We start from the raw sequence: 19,115 nt of genomic DNA on the forward strand, positions 1-19,115 counted from the left end.
TTTCTTTTGTTTGCACGAGTCATTTGTTGAAATATTGTGATGGGTCTTACTGCCGTGATTCAGATGTTTGTCTAAATTTATATGGCTTGGCGTGGAAAAGTTATCCAAGCAGCCCAAAAATTTTGACTCGTAGCATAAACAAAACTACCTTTTTAAGGAAAAATATCCTTTGGAAGTTATTGCTGAAAGATGTCTTTAAGACATTAGAATATTTTAAACCATTTAAACCAAATAAAATATATATTAAAAAAAATAAGATATTAGGAATTTAGATAAAAGTACTAATGTAAAAAATAAATGAGGTATTTTAGTAAGGAATAAAAAATATATATTTATCATAACTATTATTTTTAATTTTTTAAAAAGGTACTAATAGAGTAATTAAAGAAGTTAATTAAAACAATACGTTGTTTTTCTAATGTTAACAATATATTGTAAATATTACTTCGTGCCTCTAGGAAGATATTAATAGAGTAATTTATTAGGTTTTCAAAAGTAAATTATTATTGGTGTCTTCTATTGCAGTCAGGCTTAAAATTCAGGAGATTTTATGTAATTAATATAATTTACACAAAAAAGAAAAGTAAAGCCTGTTTGTTGTCTTCTCTACGCTATTGGAGGATAACGTGGGCCCCCCGGAATAATGATTTAGATGTGTGTCTGACGTGGCAGTGGCAGTGGCAGTGGCAGTGGCAGCGGCAGCCAACCGTAGAATAAATACTCCAAATTTTCAAGAACATATAAAACCGAATGTATAAAAGTCGGCGATAAAATTCTGTTTTCCAGTATATCACGATATGATATTTTATTTAAAGCTTTGGCTGGCACATGCACGGCAGTATGGCCACGTCCTTGGGCGCCATTTGTTTTGATATTCTCCCGAGATGAGTATTGACGACATTAATTGAACTTGGGCCGCCCGCCAAACCATCTCTATCTAGAAACTTGGAAAAAGAAAAACGTGGGTGAATACAGACAAAATTGCCACGTGTGACTGTTGATGTCGGACAGAAGCAAGTTGGTCAACATAGTCCCCACGTAGGCTTTGACCGCATTACTGCTCTTCTGCAATTGCCAGTTATCCCCTCTACACACACACGCGCGCGTATCTTTTAGCGTCAATTAAAAATTGTGTGTGAAAAATTTTGGCATTTCCTCTTTAGAATATTGAAAAAGTTCAAAAACAGAGAAAGTGCAGGTGCAGGGGCAAAATCGTAAAAACATAAAAAGGGGTGGTAGTTTCGAGGAAACTAGTCAAAACTAAAGCGTGGGACCAACCAAAACCAATGTCATCTTCCTCGGGAAGCTCAACTTATTCGGTATAAATAACCCCCCTTCTGTTTCATTTAATCTTCGGGAAGAAAATACCCGGCCCATAAATATACATGGCTGCAACCACTCTCCCTTACTTCCTCTCCTCTCAGCAACCCAAAATCGCCCGGAAAACCGGTTTCCGGAAACGCTGTTTGCTCATGGTCAAACAGCAGAAAACCCGATTCTACATCCTCGGCCGCTGCATCTCTATGCTCCTTTGCTGGCACGACCACAGTATTCCCGACTGACTTTCGATTCTCACCAAAGAAGCAGGCTGATTGGTCCACGTGGAGTACCTCAACCGGAGGCGCTGGAACGGCAGCGTTTTTCGTCGTCGTTAAAAATCAATAATCGGCAATCGGCAATCCGGTGCGTTTTGGCTATCTCCAGATCGTGATTTGGAAGAGTTTTGCTACTACCGGGGGGCTATGTACATAGACTATAGAAATTAGCAAGGGGATTTTGGGGTTGGAAATGGAAATGGAAGTGGGAAATTTTGTATCTGTAAATAGAAAAGAAAAAGAAAAAGAAAAAGCCTTCGGTCTGGTTGGTTATTCTGCTTTCTTCATCATGTTGTTGAGTAATGTAATAATGTGAACTCAAGAAACAAAATTTTCCCCAGAAGAAATTAGTCAGACAGGAGATGAGTTATCTTATACAGCCTTCGATCAGCCATCTATTTATTTCTGTGTGTGTGTGTATCAAATTGGGTCAGTGACAATGAAAAAAATGATGGAATCGTTAATGGTCATCATCCCTATCCATAAAAGAGGAATAACAATAGAATTTGATTTCTTCCCAAGTTAATATTTTGTCATATCTTACTTTTTTTTTTTTTTTTTTTTTTTGGCTAATTGAGATTGACATTTTTCCACCCATTACAGCGACAAATCAACTTTTAAAAAGTTATTTTTAATAAATTTATATTTTAAAGATATATATATATATATATATATATATCGTCACTGTAAGGATTTTCCTAATTCCAAATTGAACGCCATTGTATATTTTGATGTTATACGCACCGTATTCAGCATTTAGTATTTAATAATACTTTATTACCACGTATAACACTAATTTATCATACTTTTTGTTTTCTAAATTATATCCCACTTATTAATTATCTATAATTTTTTTTTTCAATTATCATAATTTTTAACAACTTAACTTAAATTCACAAATTTTTCTGAAACAAACAAATATTAAATATTAACCAGAATAAATAGTTTTTACATTCTAAACTAATTTTATAATAACCTACATTTTCCAACTTTTGCATCCACAGAAACTCCACTTTACGAGGCCCATTACTTATGCAGGCCCAAACACACGACCCGAAACCCGAACTACGTTGGTTCGGGTCAACTGAAATGGGTGCAGCATTTGGAATATATTGCACCCTTCATTTTGGTTAAGTTCACTGTATGAAGGGAACGAGCGCTCTCCATTTATGTCTGCTGCATCTCAAACGACGCCGTACTGAGTAGAATTCAGGAGTTCCGAGTTCCTGTAGTTCGATTACTGAGAAAAAAAAAAAAAACTGTTCTCGAAACCCTACTTCCAGTGCTTAATTCTCTTAGGTCGCTGTTCATATTTCATTTGCTTCATCAGTTACTGCTAAAGAGTTTATCGAGGTATATCTCTTTGACTCTAGGTTCTGTTTCCTCATAGCACTTGAGCCAGTTATATTTTCTTCATATTACATGTCGAAGTTGTAGTTTCAAACTGCTTATCACTTACTTATTAACGTTAGTGCAATTGCAATTTCTTGTCTGGAACTTATTTATGGAAGTTAATTGAAACCATTACAGGATAGAGGATTTGATTCTCTGGAAAAAAAGTTTCCAATGTTGGACGAAAGTAAGTTTGATGTTCATCTCAAGTTGTTGGCACTTAGAATCCCGCGTGAACTATGCAAGCTCGTCACTCGTATACTCAACGGGTACGATCTTAGTTATATAATCTTTGGTTTCTTCTTGTCTTACAATATATTGCTTGCAATGGAGAATGCACTCCAAGTGTTTGTTTAGTTCACTCAATGTGGAAGCGAGTTGAATTTTTTGGGATTCTTTTTCTTTGCAATATGCACGTGTTTCGATCAGGCCTGCTGCACAACGGTGATAGTCCAACTGGTGTTTACTGAATTCATTAACATCATGTTTGAGTAAAATATTTAAAAGAGTACAGAGGAGAGGAAAGAAAATGAAAAGACTGGTTTTTAAGGGAAAACATTGTTTCCCTGGATAAATAAAAATTGAAGAAGTAAAAAAGAAAAAAGGTATTGTCATAATATGTTGCTTAATTTAGCTTCATAAAGGAAAAATAAAAGATTGGTTATAAGAAAATAGTAAATTATATATTTGTCAATATAGTGATAAGTTAGGTAGTAACAACAAAATAGAAAACTTTTCTTTTTTCTTTTTTTTTTTTGAGATGAGAGGAAGGAGATAGCGCTTGAACTTGAGTGGTTAGCTTTACAATAAGAGTGTTAATTATCCCTCCATTTCCTTTGTTATTATCTTTTATCTAAACAAGTTAAAGAATGGTGAACATTTCCCTCATTTCATTTCTTTTCCTTCTGTCTCCCAAAATTCGATGAAGTGTAAGTTATGTTTGGAACAAACCAAGAATTTTTGTATATCATTAATTTGTAGTAGTGAAGATACCATTTTAAATGATTAAAGTTGAGGTTATAGGGAGTTTTTGAAATTAGAATATTGCAATCTATATTTCATCAATGATTATGAAATTGAATATTTCCTTTTAATTTCACTTGAAATTTTCTATGGGCATTTTTTTATCATCTTATAATAAAATTTTATCCATTAAGTGCGTGCAGATTTCCAAATGAATTTTTTTTTTTAAAAAAAAAAGATCTCTTCCAAACATAACTTAAGATTCAGTCAACCCTGATATGTTTCAGGGAAAAGAAACCAACATTTGAACTAATGAAACAGCCAAACTTTTTGAAGGTTTTAGTTTTTTTAATTCTCGATGGCTTCTTAGATTGTTAAGTTTCAAATCTGTTTGAGACATTTCTGAAATTGTCATCAGCTAGCTATAGTCATGGATAGTTGTAATATTCTTAAATTTGTTGCTTTAGTTACATAGTAGTGATAGTACAGAGGAAGGAACTTTACTGGAACTATGCTAGTAGATTTTACTGAAATATTCCAGCATTGACTCTTTCTTTCCTTTGTCTTATTTATGGATGTGTGTTGTTACTCTTGTTGTTTACTCTTTTGTCCTTTTCAGATACTTGCTTGATAAGCCCCGTGTTAAACCTATTACTGAAGATCCAACATGTGAAAAAAATCGTTACATGATATTATCTGAAAGGGTTGGAGATCCTGGTAAGAAACATCATGTTGTTTCTATTTATGATACAAATACATAGAGGAAAAAGATTACAAATTGTTTTGAATGAAGGATAATACTTTTATTTTCTATATTAGAAAGAAGAAGGATAACATCTTACGGCTTTAAGTTACATGTTTACTGTTTGTGTTGAGATAATTTGGATGAGCACAATGTGAAACATATGGCGAGCATGGATGCAGTTTGCTTGTGCTGGCATAAGCTATGTATCCCATTTGTGATTATTCCTTTTCATCTCAATATATTTTTCTCGATATAGAACAGATTTATCAGAAATTCCAGAACAGAAACTTGATGAGCTGAGGAAGTTATGCAAGATTGAAGTGGTTCCTTACTCCTTGACACTCGGATATTCCTACTGGACTGCAGGTTAGTTGCATCGCTCCTCTTATGTGTATTGCAAAAATCTTCTATCATTTAACCTGGCTTTTCTTGGAAGAACAGAGAACTTCAAGATTGTCAAGAAACTTGGAATTTTGTTTCCCGAATGAATATTAACCCGGCTTTGTTAGAGCAAATAGATGATTTGAGATGAGGTCAATAACTTCATGTGGTTTCTCTATGAACGATATTTAGATGTCTTTGTGTTGTTTCTTTCTTCCTTACTGAAGCGTAACTGGATTTATTTAACAATAAAGATAGTAAACTTTCATGTCTACATGAACAATGTTTGACAAAAGTCAGACACGTTGTAATGTGCTATTGGTGTTTGGCAACTGCTTGTGTGTCAGAAAGTATCCTCAGTTGTATCCATAGAATAATTGGACATAAGGCACAAACTTTTTATGCTAGGTTTTAAAAGTATGTGGCAGACATTCTCAATAATGATATTTATGATGCTTTCAGTTATTTATCATGTTTGTGCTGCTGGCTGACATTCTGATTGCTATTCTTGACTGCAGATCACATATTGAAGCAAATTCTGCCTTTTGGAGTGGAGATACCTTCATCCTTTGAAACGATAGTTGAGTATTAAATTTATGTTCTCTTGTTTAATAACTTCCAGTTTTTATCTTATTCATTCTTTGAATTATATATATTATTCTGTTAAGTTGGCTAGGATTAGTTGCTTTATTTCGGTCAGTTTTATGGTCAAGATACTCTGCAGTTCTTCAGTTATTCTTTTTGATAATTTGTAGTATCAACATGAGAACCATCCTTATGAGAATATAGACCAATGATTGTATCTTTATATTTACAGGTCGTGTTGCCCATCTAAATATACATGATGAACTACTTCCCTTCAAGGATGTTATTGCAAAGGTTATTTATGATGTAAGTTTTGATTGCTTGTGCACAAATTCATTCTTTCTAACCTGTTGCTATGTTAATACACAGGATATTATCTAATGTAGAATGATGTATGACTATTGATTGTACCATAAATTTTTCATTGGACCTCTCTAATTTACGTTTCTTAGTGGTGTGGGCAAAAGAATATTGAAGAGTGATGAGTATTTTCCTCTCTAAAAGATCACTTGGTGACATGGGAATTGTATTGTCATCCTAAGGACAGGGCTATAGGCATTATGAACCTCGTGTTCAAAACCTATGCCTACTGGTTAAATGGTTATTTCTTACAAGAGACCTTTGAGAAGTTAGCTCTCAATTATATGACTCTTTCTTGTCCTGGCTTGTTTGCTTTTCTGTCCTTTTTTTTTTGCCTTTTTTGGGAGGACATGTAGTTGTCCTCTGTTATATCTGTCTATTCGTCACTAATGATACTTCTTTTTTATGAAAAAAATCATTTCATCTTTCAAGTTTGCTCCCAACTTGTGCTACCTAAAAAGAACTAACGGTTTGATGGATCATTACCCTGATGATAGTATGGTTCTCCTATCTCACCCAATTAGCGAGGAGGCAAGGTAACAAACAATGAGAAAAAAAAAGAAAAGAGAGAAAGGATTGAATAACCGTACAGGCATTTCTTGTGCATTATATACGGTTCTATAATTGAATTCACGTTCTTACCTTTCATTGACGATAGAGAAAATAGTGTCTATTAGGCCTAGATCAATAAATGATCCAATTACCAACCTTCTTTCTTGGAGGAGTTGAGAAAAATACTATGATGGCCCCGTTCTTTTTGGTACTTTTTTATGATATAAATATTATTCATAGCTTTCCAGTGTGAACAAAAAAAGTTTTTCTGATGCTGAAATAACCAAAAGTTGGCTCGACATTTGTTGTCTTGGTTTATGTCCTGGAGTGTTCCTATGGCCAATCTGTCACCAACCTAATTAAACAACCGTCAGGCTTGGCCCTGTCCTGTTTGGAGAACAACCCTTATGGCATGGCTTAGTCAGTTATTTCCACAGTTCAGATAAGATTCAGACCTCCACTTCTCTGAAAACATGGTTCTTGCTTCCTCCCTCCTAAGGTAAAATAGCTAAGAAAAATTGTCGGATTGAAAACATGGAATAATGGTGAAGTTGTTGGATTGAAATGGTAGTTAGCATTAACATTGCTGACTTGTGGTAGAATAATGCATAACTCTTTCTTGATTATCTTTTATTCTGTTCCATATTATTTTCTTTCCCCACTTTGGTGAATGCTTTCAGGACCAAATAATGAGATCTCTTTGTATTTGGGTGACTCTTTTCTGTTTGTTCTCAATTGATATTTATTCTGGACCCAAAATTGTGTTTGCCATCTTTTTGAATCTAGAATCCTACTACTGCTGCAATGTTTGCTATCTTATTTATGCCATGGAAATTATTTAAATATTTTCTATGCTATATGTTGGCAGAAAAATTATCCTAGAATCAGAACTGTCGTCAATAAAGTTGGGACAATTACAAATGAGTTTCGAGTGCCAAAGTTTGAAGTTTTAGCTGGAGAAAATAACATGGTTACAGAAGTGAAGCAATATGGGGCAACATTTAAGCTTGACTACAGCTTGGTTTACTGGAATTCAAGATTGGAGCATGAACACATACGGCTTATATCTCAGTTCCATCCAGGGGAAACTATTTGTGATTTGTTTGCTGGTATTGGGCCTTTTGCTATTCCAGCAGCACAGAAAGGATGCTTAGTTTATGCAAATGATCTAAATCCAGACAGCATCCATTATTTGAAGATCAATGCAAAAATAAATAAGGTCGATGATCTTGTTTGTTCATATAATATGGATGCTAGGAAATTCATTTCTCAGTTGCTGGCAGTGCCAATTTGTGAAATTAATTCAGAGGCAGATATTTCCATGGTCAAAGCTTCTGAAGATTGCAGTATGTTAATAAATGGTGAAACAAGGGGAGAGAACACGAGAGTCAGTGGTAACTGACTTGTCTTAACTCAGATAATATTTGTTTTTCATTTTTGTGCTGTATTGTTCTTTCTTTAATTTCTATGTTCATTCAGTTAAGGAAAAGATAATAGATGGTGAAGCTGCAAATGATGCGGAGTGCTTGCAGAATTCCTGTAGTGAGACAGATGCATCTGCTGCAATGAAAAGGCCATCACATAGTTGTCTGGAAGGTATATTTCAGTCTGTCTTCTTAAATGAAGAGGATCATTATTTCACTGCTGGAGTTAATTCTTCTTTGACTTTTCCTTGAAGAAAATGGAAATGCTAAAACTGGTATTAAGAGGAGGGGAAGCACTACCAAGAGGATGAGAGCCTCTGAGTTGTCAAAAGCTAAGCCCTGGGAGCATGTTGATCATGTTATAATGAACCTCCCTGCTTCTGCTCTGCAATTTCTTGGTATGGTTGCTAGATGAAATGTTCTGTATCTCTGTCCCGAATTTCTGCTTGCTGATGATTACCAATCATATGCATGTTTGCATTGTTTTGGAATTTATCGTTCTTAGATGACCATACACATTTTCTATCGCTTTCTTATTTCAGCGGATTTTCTTCATGGAGATTGGAGAACTTTACTGATTGCTATCTCCTTCAAAGTACTAAATATAAGTTTTCACTAACTTGTAAAGTTGGTTGTATCATTTCCACACTCTTTTTGGATATGATTTAAAATTCATTGATTTGCTGCAATTTGTTATGATGCAGGATGGATTAGCTATAAATTTCCTAAATAGACTAGAAATCATAATTCTATTATATAAAACTATTGTATTATTTAGGAGGCTACTATTATAGTTTTAATAACTTTGGGTTTTATTTTTGTTAGTATTTAGTTTTTCTATTTGTACTAGTAGTGTTATTTCCAATTTTGTTAGTATTAGAATTTTTGACCCCATTGAAAGTACTATTTGTGATCTTATTAGTCTTAATATTTTTTAGTCTAGGTTTACTTAGCAGTCTAAAGTACCTTTGCAACCTCTTTGATATTATCATTTAGTTATTCAATCGAATATTGCGAGAGTTTCTCAATTTTGTATCAACTCCTCTAGAATGATGCTGAAGATTTGTTAAATATGATATAAACAAAACACCAGTTTGATGTGTCTCCGCAAATAATTTTTCCTCCATCATGTTAGTTCTGTTTTAATGTCATTCTCTCTTGTAAATGTTCTTTTAGGTGCTTCTTTCATTAGAGAAGCTGGCCTCATTGGTCTTATTTATTCATCTGGGGATATTTGCACCTTTCTGCTTCAAGATTGATGCCCTTTCTTGGTAGCAGTGTAATTCTGTTATGCAATGATGACCCTCTAAATTTTGTTTACGTGGAGTAGCCTCTTTTGTTCGACTTCTGTTTCTCGCTGAGAAAATTTAGTCGAGGAAGTATTAATTTTGAAAATTTTCATCAGATGCATTCAGTGGCCTTGCTCAGAGGAAATATTGGAAGGGCCCTCTTCCTTGGATTCATTGCTACTGCTTTATCCGGGCTAATGAATCCGAAGAATATATAATATTGGTAGGTCTTGCTCCGCAAAAGAAAAGTTACCCTCAATTTTCCTGTTTTCTTTGGTCTAATCTAACTTGCTATTCTAAATCCTCTAGGAGGCAGAATCAAGGCTAAATGCCCGGGTAGAAAACCCAATATTTCATAGGGTCAGGGATGTTGCTCCGAACAAGGTATGAACGAACTAACTTAAAAAACTTCTTTGGAGATCTATCTTTCTTCTTTGTCTACAAAAATAGTAGATGGTTCCTGCTGACCAAAATATGCCAAAGAATGAAAAGTAAATATTCCACACCATCATATTAATGGAAGTGATATTGTATTTTTTACAGTTTTAAGCAGCACGACTTCCTGATGTTTCTATTATATTTGGAGCAGCTATTTTCCTTTGTTTTTTGTTTAACTATAGATGGGTATTTGGTACTTGTGTACACTTACAACTGGGTATATTATTTTCAGAGTAATAATATAATTTTTTATTCATTTTACTATCACAAAGCATTTGACAAATAACCGAGTTCCTCTATACGTGCTATGCTTTACTTGCACTCTTACTATTTTAGGTTTTTTCACCACATTAATTAAACTCATCTTTTTCTTAGTAATATAATTTCTTATTAACCATGGCTATGGTTCAGGCAATGTTTTGCTTAAGCTTTAGGTTGCCAGAAGCATGCTTCCGGAAAGACGATGCTTCCTCTCATTCTGCAGTGTAGTTATGAACCCAGATTTTGATGGGGGCCCTTTCAATTCCTCTCAATGCCATTTTGCTAATATTCTAACACTCAACAAACGGGAGATTAGAGGTGTTTTTGGACTGACCTATATATTCATTTTGAGAAATTTACATGTGGTAAATCTTTGTTCCTTTTTTTTCTTTTTTTTGTTCCTTCACAATTGAAAATTGTAATGAAATATTCTAAATTCTAATTTATGATTTTATGAGAGTGAGGCATGTACGGAATGATTTACCAATCACTTGCAATTCTATTTTTGTCATATTTACTTCGCAGCCATAGTTATTAAAAGACTAAAATATCAATTTAATTTCTGTACTACTTATGTTTGTTAGATTTAATATCTATTTTGATTTTATATCAAATTCGTCTATATAACTATTAAAAATGTTTGAACTAATCTCTCTTTGTTATTAACCTCTAAATACTGTTAAAATCAATGACAATTTATGTTTATTTATATACATTTTTTTAATGTTATATGTCATGTGACGTATATTATATGAATTAGTAATTAACCAAAAAAATTTACATATTACAATTAATTATATGTATTATCATATATTAATAGTATTAAAGATTAATTAGAAGAAGGGATTAATTTAAATATTTTTTTAAAATATAAAGATTAATTTTTTATAGAATTAAATTATGAATTAAATCGAACAAAAGTAAATAAAAAGTTACCTAATGAAAATCATATTGGTATGGACGATTCTGTTCATGCCGAAGATGTTTCCTACTTCCTCTCTTCATGCTAATTTCTAAGTTTGACATTTTGCACTTATGGTTTTTACGTAACACCCACTCCCAGAATTTAAATTCGGAATAATTAAATCATAATAATGATATAAATTAAAAAAATTTAATTTTAAATTTTAATTGAATTTTTGAAAAAAAAAATTGTGTTTTGTATATATTTAAAAATATTTTCAAAAATCAAGATCGAATTACAAATAAAGAATGATCTATTTGAAAAAAAATATATAAAAAACTGGTGTAAAAGTGAAAATAACTAAAAGTTGGCCACGAGGACCACGTCAGCAGCATGGTTGGTCGTCGTGCGCCGTGTGGCAGACACACGTTCACGCGGAAAGCCATGCAGGCGATTTGCGTGCTAGCATATCAAACAACTCAAATTTCCTCCCACACTCACAGACGACCCAAATCCATTTTCTATTCAGGCGCGATCGAACGATTAGATTTAATTCGATCATACGGCCAAGATTAATTCTCCAAATAAGAACGATCTAATAGCTGGGAGTGAGTCACGTGTCCCTGCACGGATGATCTAGATCGATACGGAGAGGATATTTAAGCATCTCTTCCCAGAAACCTTAACCCTAGTCGCACCTGACCCGCTGGAGAAAAACAAGAAGGGTGGCTGTAAGGAAAGCCGATCGACGTTGCTACCGTACCGGGGCCGCCGCTGACACCGGGGAGGTAAGTTTTTTCCCCTTTCATTTCGAAATTTGATTGTAAGCCTCCCCACACTCATATCAGAACCAAAAAGCTAAAAGGGAAGCCGAAAACTGAGAGCAGAGCTCGGCAGAGCCGCCGTGGCTGCGACCCAAAAATCACTTTGATGAGCTCGATCCTATATCTCGTTCCCTCCAATATTTTGACCGTTGTGTCTCTAATCCTTTATGGTGCAAGTCAATCAAAGAAAATCCTCAGCCGCAAGAGAGGAACAGTAAAGTCATTGCATCGGAAACCCCTTCTCCCCTACCGGTAATGCTTTTATTTTTTTTCCTTTTCTAGCCTATGAAGCCACATAACCTCGATTTTTATAAGTTTTCGCATGAAACCAGCCGAAACCAATCAAAATTGGCCAGACCAAGAGGAGATGCCACCGTAGGTGGCGGAGCCGGCACTGGAGCACGACGCAACCGCTAGGCCAGAACCCTAAAATAGTCAAAAAAAATTTAAAACCCTTATTTTGGGCCTTTTTGGGTATTTCAGAATACATATCAAGTATTTTTTATTTTCGCAGAAAAAATCTAAAAAATTCAGGAATCGCTAGGATGTATAGTGAAAAAGGTGATATTTCAAACACCGACCCCTGAGGTAAGAATCCCTCAATTTTTTCTCTCGATACGGTTAATTGAAGTCTAGTAAATAAGAACATTGTAATTTTTGAATGTTAGAAACCCCTAATTAGCTAAATATATGTCACCAGTGGAGCCAGTAACTTGTCTGTACGAAGCTGCTTATTTTATCTATATTGTTTATCTATTGCTATACTGTATTTGTTTGTTTATCACATACACTTTAATTCACTGATTTATTTGCCTTCTCGTTTATTGATTTACATAATCGTTTATCCCTATCTGTGTTTGATTTGAAATAAATGCATTAATCGCGTTTTTCTTATTTGTTAAAGTATCGATTTTTATTGTCTATTAAAATGTTGTCCATTGATATGTGAATATGAAATTAGATGTTTGTGTATAAATGGTGGCTGGTTGATGATGTGAACATATGTATAAAAGGCTTACCAAGTATCATGGGAAAGAGTGTACGGACTCAATACATAGGCAAACTCTATCGTGGACATTACTTTAGTCGATCGGAGCTGAGAAGTCCCATACCAGAAAAGGTTGGGAAGTATTGTTCACCCTCATACCGGATAGGGTATTGAGGCGGTGGTACGTTTGACGCCCAGTACCAGACGCCCTATGAGGACGACCAGTAAATTAATAAATTATATATTAGGTCCATGTGTAAAGAAAACCCTTATAGAGCCCCAGAGGTACCGATAGGTAAGTAAAAAGGTAAAGTTGGTTATTATTATTCCTTAGAATGTATTGTAAATTGTTATCTTGATTATTATCTTCACAAGTAGAATTTTAAAACTTAAAAAGTGAGTATAAAACTTACATTTTTTTTAATTAAATGAATTTACTTAAAAAAATGGTTTTATTGGTTGTTTTATGATTTTTTTACCAACCTTTGATTTTTTTTGTATTGGTGTTAAGTATTGACATTCCTACTAGGTTAGTGTAACTCATTTTTCTTATTTAACCATTTCAGATCAGAAAGACCAAGATCTAGATCCTGAACAGTAGGAAAGTTAGCGACTAAAGGTTGTCTCCTGCATCCCATCAGAGTTGCCCAATAGAGGTTGACCCTATAGGATTTTAGTTACATTTCTATTTTTGTTATTTAAATTTTCTTAAACGGACATTCTTGTATCTCTATTGGGCATTTTAATTTACTGTGTAAGGAATGTAAACCCTAAGCTCTCAATTACGTCTGCTATAATTTCATTAATTCATCGTTTCCATTTTAATTAAATTTTGAGCTTTACAGTTGATATCAGAGTCGCGTTACTCGGAATCATTCTTTACACAAATGTTAGAATCATTCAATACAATCCGACACTCAACCTTTCGTTGTAAAATGCAAGTACAAATATATGAGGAGATGAAGACCCCCACTAAATAGAGCAGTCTGGGATGGGTCTCTTTGGGAGGATGTCAATTGGCTCTTCGAGATGCTAAAGAGACTTATCTTTACCTAGCAGGGTAAGGAAGAGATGAGAGAGCTTTCTGACCCTCTATTACTGCCATATTATGAGCCATCCCTATAACGAGAAGACTTAATGCCATATTGGTACAACCCTGTTCCTCCACCGTATCATTCGACACTGCTACAGTATGATCTAATGCCCCCACCATACAACCAAGTAACGCCACAGGGCCACTCGGTCCCTCTCTAGCATAATTCGATTCCTCTTTAACAGGACCCGCATGGCTTCCCGCGTGGTATCGCGTCAGCTCCTGTTGCCACGTGGAGTGTCCTAGTTCATCGGGACAACTGACCGGACGTCTCGCATGGCAGAATTTCTCCAAATTACACTTTGACCCATGGTTTTCGAATTTTCTTTTAAAAATACCTTCAAAACCTAAATTTTTACCCATTTTCTCCAAAATTGTTTCCAATTTCATCCTCATTTAATTTTTACTTCATTTTTATCCCAAATAAAATAAAATAAAATATAACAAAATAAAATAAATTAATAAAAAATTATATTTATTAATTATTTAATTATACACAAATTTTTATTTATTTTATTTTATTATTATTATTATTTTATGGGTGTTACATTTATTGTCTGTTAAAACATTGTTCTATTGATCTGTAAATATGAAATAAGATATTTGTGTGTAAATAGTGGCTGTTTGATAATGTGAACATATGTATAAATGGTTTACCAGGTATCATGGGAAATGGTGTACGGATCCTATACATAGGGTAAACCCTACCGTGGACATTACCTCACTCGAACGGGACTAAGAAGTCTCATTTTGGAAGGGGTGTGGAAGTATTGTTTACCGTCATACCGGACGGGGTATTGAGGCGGTGGTATGTTTAGCGTCCATTACCAGACCGGGTATGAGAACAACAGTTAATTAATAAATTGGATGTTAGGTTCACGTGTAGGGAAAACCTCTATAGACCGCTAGAGGTACCGGTAGGTAGGTTAAAAGATAAAATTGACTATTATTATTTCTTAGAATATAATTGTGAATTATTATCTTGATTACTGTCTTAACAAATCGAATTTGAGAACTTAAAATGTGAATATGAAATTTATATTTTTTTAATTAAATGAATTTACTTAAAAAGAAAAATAGTTTTATTAGTTGTTTTATGATTTTTTTTCCAATATTTGGTTTTCTGTATCGGTGTTAAATATTGACATTTTTACTGAATTAATGTAACTCATCCCTTTATTTAACTATTTTAGATCATGAAAACTAAGATCCGGATCCTGAACAACAGGAAAGTTAGCGACTTGTCTCCCGCATTCCATCAGAGTTGTCCAGCGTAGATTGACCCTATAAGATTTTAATTATATTTCTATTTCTATTATTTAAATTTTTTTAAATAGACATTCTTATAATTCTATTAAACATTCTAATTTACTATGTAAGTAATATAAATTTTTTAAACTCTTAATTATTTTCGCTATTATTTCATTAATTTAATGTTTCTATTTCAATTAAATTTTGAGCTTTTACATTTTATATTCCCAATTTGCTAGTTGGTTGCCAGTTAGGGGCGAAAAAAATTTGTCAAAAAATATGGGCTGGGTGTGGGTGGGGTTCACATTATTTATATTCATATATTTATATATACTCTACATACAAAATTTATAGTATTATATAAAATTATACTTATAAATACAAAATTTTAATTTATAATACTAATTATTCTACATTACCTTTTTATATTTTTCTAAGCTTATTTTACTTTATTTGTTTTTCCTTTTAACTGATTATGTAAATTATAGATATATTTTTATTCATTTATTATATAACTATTCTATTATTTTTGTATTTATGAGGAAAAATTATGTCAGAATGTATAAATATTTAGGTTGAATATAAAAATAAATTCTTATTTTTTTGGTGTTTCTTTAATATTTTTCCACAAATATCTTTTTTATTTTTGTTTTATACTTGCACACGTCTAACATACAATTTTTACAAATAAGTTTTTCTATTATTTTCTTTTCAATATTTTATTAAAATTGAGACTGTATTTCATTACATATAACATTTTTATATACATAAGTTTTTTACTATAAAAATTTAAGATTTCATATTTTATTAAAATTTAGACTCTATTTCATTACATATATATGAACATACATGCATGCATATTATATATGCATAAAAACCATATAGAGAAGGGGAGGACATGTATATATATATATATATAGAGGAAGGACAATATATTGCAATATCGTACAAAAATATAATATTGTACAACCAGTCATCCGAATTAATTTTTTAAAAGAGGCAAAAAAAAAATATTTTATTAAAAAAAGGAAAAATAGAAGAGAAAATATTCACACCTTCTACGTGAAGAAGAATCCCAACTGCCAACATTCAAAAGCTTCACTCTCAGTCTTCACACTCACTTCATAAATATTGAAACAAGCAACCGAAAATATTCCCTCTTTCTATCTATCGTCATTCTGATTGTTATCGTTGTTTTTTTCCATCGCCACTCTCAATTCTTTCTCAATCTCCAGAAAGATCATACTCAAAGGAGTCCATCCGTTTAAGTATCCATTAAATTAGAAACAGAAACGAAACCAAATGATAACGGGAAATGGAGTACTAGAGTTCTGTAAAATGATTCTGTGTCTTGCATCCATGGCTGCACTCTCGCAAGGAAGTAGTGTCGGAGTGAACTGGGGCACCATGGCATCGCACCAGCTGCCACCAGATAAGGTGGTCAATATGCTGGTAGAGAACGGGATTGGTAAGTTAAAACTTTTCGAAGCGGACGAGAGGATCATGGAGGCTCTTATTGGGACTAGTATTGAGGTGATGGTGGCGATACCGAATTTAATGTTGAAGCAGTTCAGTCATGATCCACGAGCTGCTATTTCTTGGGTGGATGCTAATGTCACCAGTTACTGTTATCCCGGAGGTGTTAATATCAAGTTGGGTAATCTCTTAATGTGTTTTCTGCTGATATTCTGTTTGCTTTCTGGCAAAATTTTTGTCCATGTTGATTGAGTTAATTTGTTCTTTCCTAATTTCTGTCATGAATTTGAGTGTGATTTTCCCTGTCATGGATTTTATTGCATTTTTCTTTGTTCAGAAAAAAAGTTATGGTGATTTGACTTGATTTTAAATCAAAGTGACGATCAGATGAGTATTATTAACTGTTGAGATTTGATTTCAGAAATGTGAATATTATTTTCTGCATCTTTAGTTAGATACGTTTTCTCATTAATGATTACACTTAGTTTCCTCATTCAATTTAAGTCATTCTTAGTATTAACTTTATATTATTAGATAATATTTCTTTACATTGTAGCCAGCACTTGACAAAAGCTACAATGTAATAATATAACAGTATAAAAAGCAATGTTACATTGTTCTTTATTTGGTGAATAAAAGACAAAAAAAAAAATAATAATAATAATAAGTCATGGTTTTTTAAAAAACTTTTCTTTAAAAAAATATATCAACTATCAAAAATATCAATCCTGGTGTGCCCTTGAGCCCGGGCACTTGAATCTCACAATGTGTTTGTGTAAATAAGGAATAGAGAGGAGAGGAAAGGAAATGAAATAGGTAAATATTAGTAAAACAATTGAAGGAATATAAAAATTGTGGTTTAGGGACTGCATGAAAGTAGTATTGTAAGTAGATGTTATTATGATATGTTTAGTTATCCCCTGCTAATTCTTTTTCCTAATCATTAAAAGACACCTTTTTGTCAAGTTAAAGCACTTCGTGCAACTGCTTTTAATTAAGCTTTAATCTTTGAATAAGCTAGGAAGAAACATCTATCCTTTCACTACTTGTTTGCTCTGCTTAATTGGTAGATAACTCTGTTGCTCAGATTCCAAAAGTTATATCGTTAACTTGTTCTCGTCATCGTGTCTTCTCTCCTTGTCAATTCAGTTACTTTCAATACTGATTTTGCAGGTATGTTGCTGTAGGAAATGAACCTTTCCTCCAAGCCTATAATGGCAGTTTCATCCACCTCACACTACCTGCTCTCAAAAACATTCAGCAAGCCCTTATTGATGCAGGCCTTGGTTCCAAGGTCAAGGCCACAGTTCCCTTCAATGCAGACATCTACAACTCCCCAGCCTCAAACCCAGTCCCTTCTGCTGGAGATTTCCGCCCAGAAATCAGAGAACTCTCAATCCAAATAATCCAATACCTATACTCTAATGATGCACCTTTTACCGTAAACATCTATCCATTCCTTAGTCTTTACAGCAATGATAATTTCCCCATCAATTTTGCCTTCTTCGATGGCACAAGCAAGCCTGTTAGAGATGGTGATTTGCTCTACACCAATGTGTTTGATGCAAATCTTGACACTCTTGTTTGGGCCCTAGACAAGGCTGGATACCCTGACATGAAGATCGTAGTCGGAGAAGTTGGATGGCCAACTGATGGTGACAAACATGCTAATATCCAAAATGCACAAAGATTCAACCAAGGATTACTTAGACATGTTCTAAGTGGAGTTGGCACCCCAGCAAGAAAAGGCACCATTGATGTCTATATCTTCAGTCTCATTGATGAGATCGCAAAAAGTGTAGCACCAGGGAGCTTTGAAAGGCATTGGGGGATCTTTGATTATGACGGGAAGCCAAAATATGAATTAGACTTGGCTGGTTTGCAGCAAGGGAAGTTTCTTGTTCCAGTGGAAGGGGTAAACTACATGACGAGACGATGGTGTGTATTGAATCCACATGTAGACGACGAGCTTGATGAGTTGCCAAAGAGTATTGACTATGCGTGCACCCTTTCAGATTGTACAGCTCTGGGTTATGGGTCATCTTGTAATCATTTAAGTATGCAAGGGAATGCTTCCTACGCTTTCAACATGTATTATCAAGTGAATAACCAAAAGAGTTGGGATTGTGATTTCTCTGGTTTGGCTATGATCACAGATGATGATCCTTCAGATGAGAAGTGCTTGTTTCCGATCATGATAGCTTTTGGTTCGTCAACTCTGCTGCTGAGAGGATTCTTAATTGTTCTACTGAGAGTAATTGAGGGATTGATGGTTTTCTTGCTTATATTATGATTAATAGATCGTTGAAACTTAATACAAACAGAAAACACTGAGAATTCATGGAGATCATATGTGTATGTTGCAGTATTCTTATTTTTCTTTCAATCTTTGTTGTTACATTTTCAATCAATTTATGTAATAAAATCTATAATTTTGCAGCAAAGAACAAAAAGAAAAAAATTCTCCTCTTTGAATTTCTTTTACAACTCAGTATTTTCAATCCATACTCTTAAAATGTTAGTAGAAGTATTACCCTTTCAAGAAATAAATGATTTGTTTGTTATTAAACTTTTTTTCTAAAAAAAAAAAAAAA

The 19,115-nt window shown here is 33.7% G+C and overlaps 3 protein-coding genes across 7 annotated transcripts; all 3 read left to right on the forward strand.

Moving 5' to 3' along the window:
- The first annotated feature begins 1,336 nt into the window (after positions 1-1,336).
- Positions 1,337-1,970, forward strand: RTFL12 (ROTUNDIFOLIA like 12). The gene has a single exon (XM_022047421.2). The coding sequence runs from the start codon at positions 1,386-1,388 to the stop codon at positions 1,560-1,562; it is 177 nt and encodes a 58-aa protein (XP_021903113.1). The 5' UTR covers positions 1,337-1,385; the 3' UTR covers positions 1,563-1,970.
- A 750-nt stretch (positions 1,971-2,720) lies between these two features.
- LOC110818578 (S-adenosyl-L-methionine-dependent methyltransferases superfamily protein) lies at positions 2,721-10,496 on the forward strand. Of its 4 annotated transcripts, none has more exons than XR_015813242.1 (12): positions 2,721-2,948; positions 3,126-3,256; positions 4,570-4,667; positions 4,957-5,061; positions 5,595-5,655; positions 5,892-5,967; positions 7,442-7,967; positions 8,053-8,169; positions 8,252-8,395; positions 8,540-8,592; positions 9,174-9,509; positions 9,596-9,637. XR_015813242.1 is itself a non-coding variant. In XM_088207258.1 (12 exons), exons 2-12 carry the CDS (start codon positions 3,162-3,164, stop codon positions 10,211-10,213), a joined length of 1,482 nt encoding a protein of 493 aa, XP_088063384.1. In that variant the 5' UTR covers positions 2,723-2,948; positions 3,126-3,161; the 3' UTR covers positions 10,214-10,496. The 4 variants fall into 4 exon arrangements, 2 of the variants coding, with proteins under 2 accessions (XP_088063384.1, XP_088063385.1); XM_088207258.1 differs by lacking the exon at positions 8,540-8,592 and adding an exon at positions 10,136-10,496 and having other exon boundaries at positions 2,723-2,948; positions 9,403-9,509; positions 9,596-9,670; XM_088207259.1 differs by lacking the exon at positions 8,540-8,592 and adding an exon at positions 9,830-9,980 and having other exon boundaries at positions 2,723-2,948; positions 9,403-9,509; positions 9,596-9,670.
- A 5,635-nt stretch (positions 10,497-16,131) lies between these two features.
- Positions 16,132-18,980, forward strand: LOC110818544 (O-Glycosyl hydrolases family 17 protein). 2 transcript variants are annotated; one of them, XM_088208261.1, is made up of 2 exons: positions 16,132-16,697; positions 17,709-18,980. In XM_088208261.1, exons 1-2 carry the CDS (start codon positions 16,622-16,624, stop codon positions 18,812-18,814), a joined length of 1,182 nt encoding a protein of 393 aa, XP_088064387.1. In that variant the 5' UTR covers positions 16,132-16,621; the 3' UTR covers positions 18,815-18,980. The 2 variants fall into 2 exon arrangements, with proteins under 2 accessions (XP_088064387.1, XP_021903141.2); XM_022047449.2 differs by having other exon boundaries at positions 16,133-16,697; positions 17,695-18,979.
- Positions 18,981-19,115: the final 135 nt, after the last annotated feature.

Source organism: Carica papaya, chromosome 7 (genome assembly GCF_054855325.1).
Source record: "Carica papaya isolate Zhongbai chromosome 7, ASM5485532v1, whole genome shotgun sequence".
In the NCBI taxonomy this organism is placed as follows: domain Eukaryota; kingdom Viridiplantae; phylum Streptophyta; class Magnoliopsida; order Brassicales; family Caricaceae; genus Carica; species Carica papaya.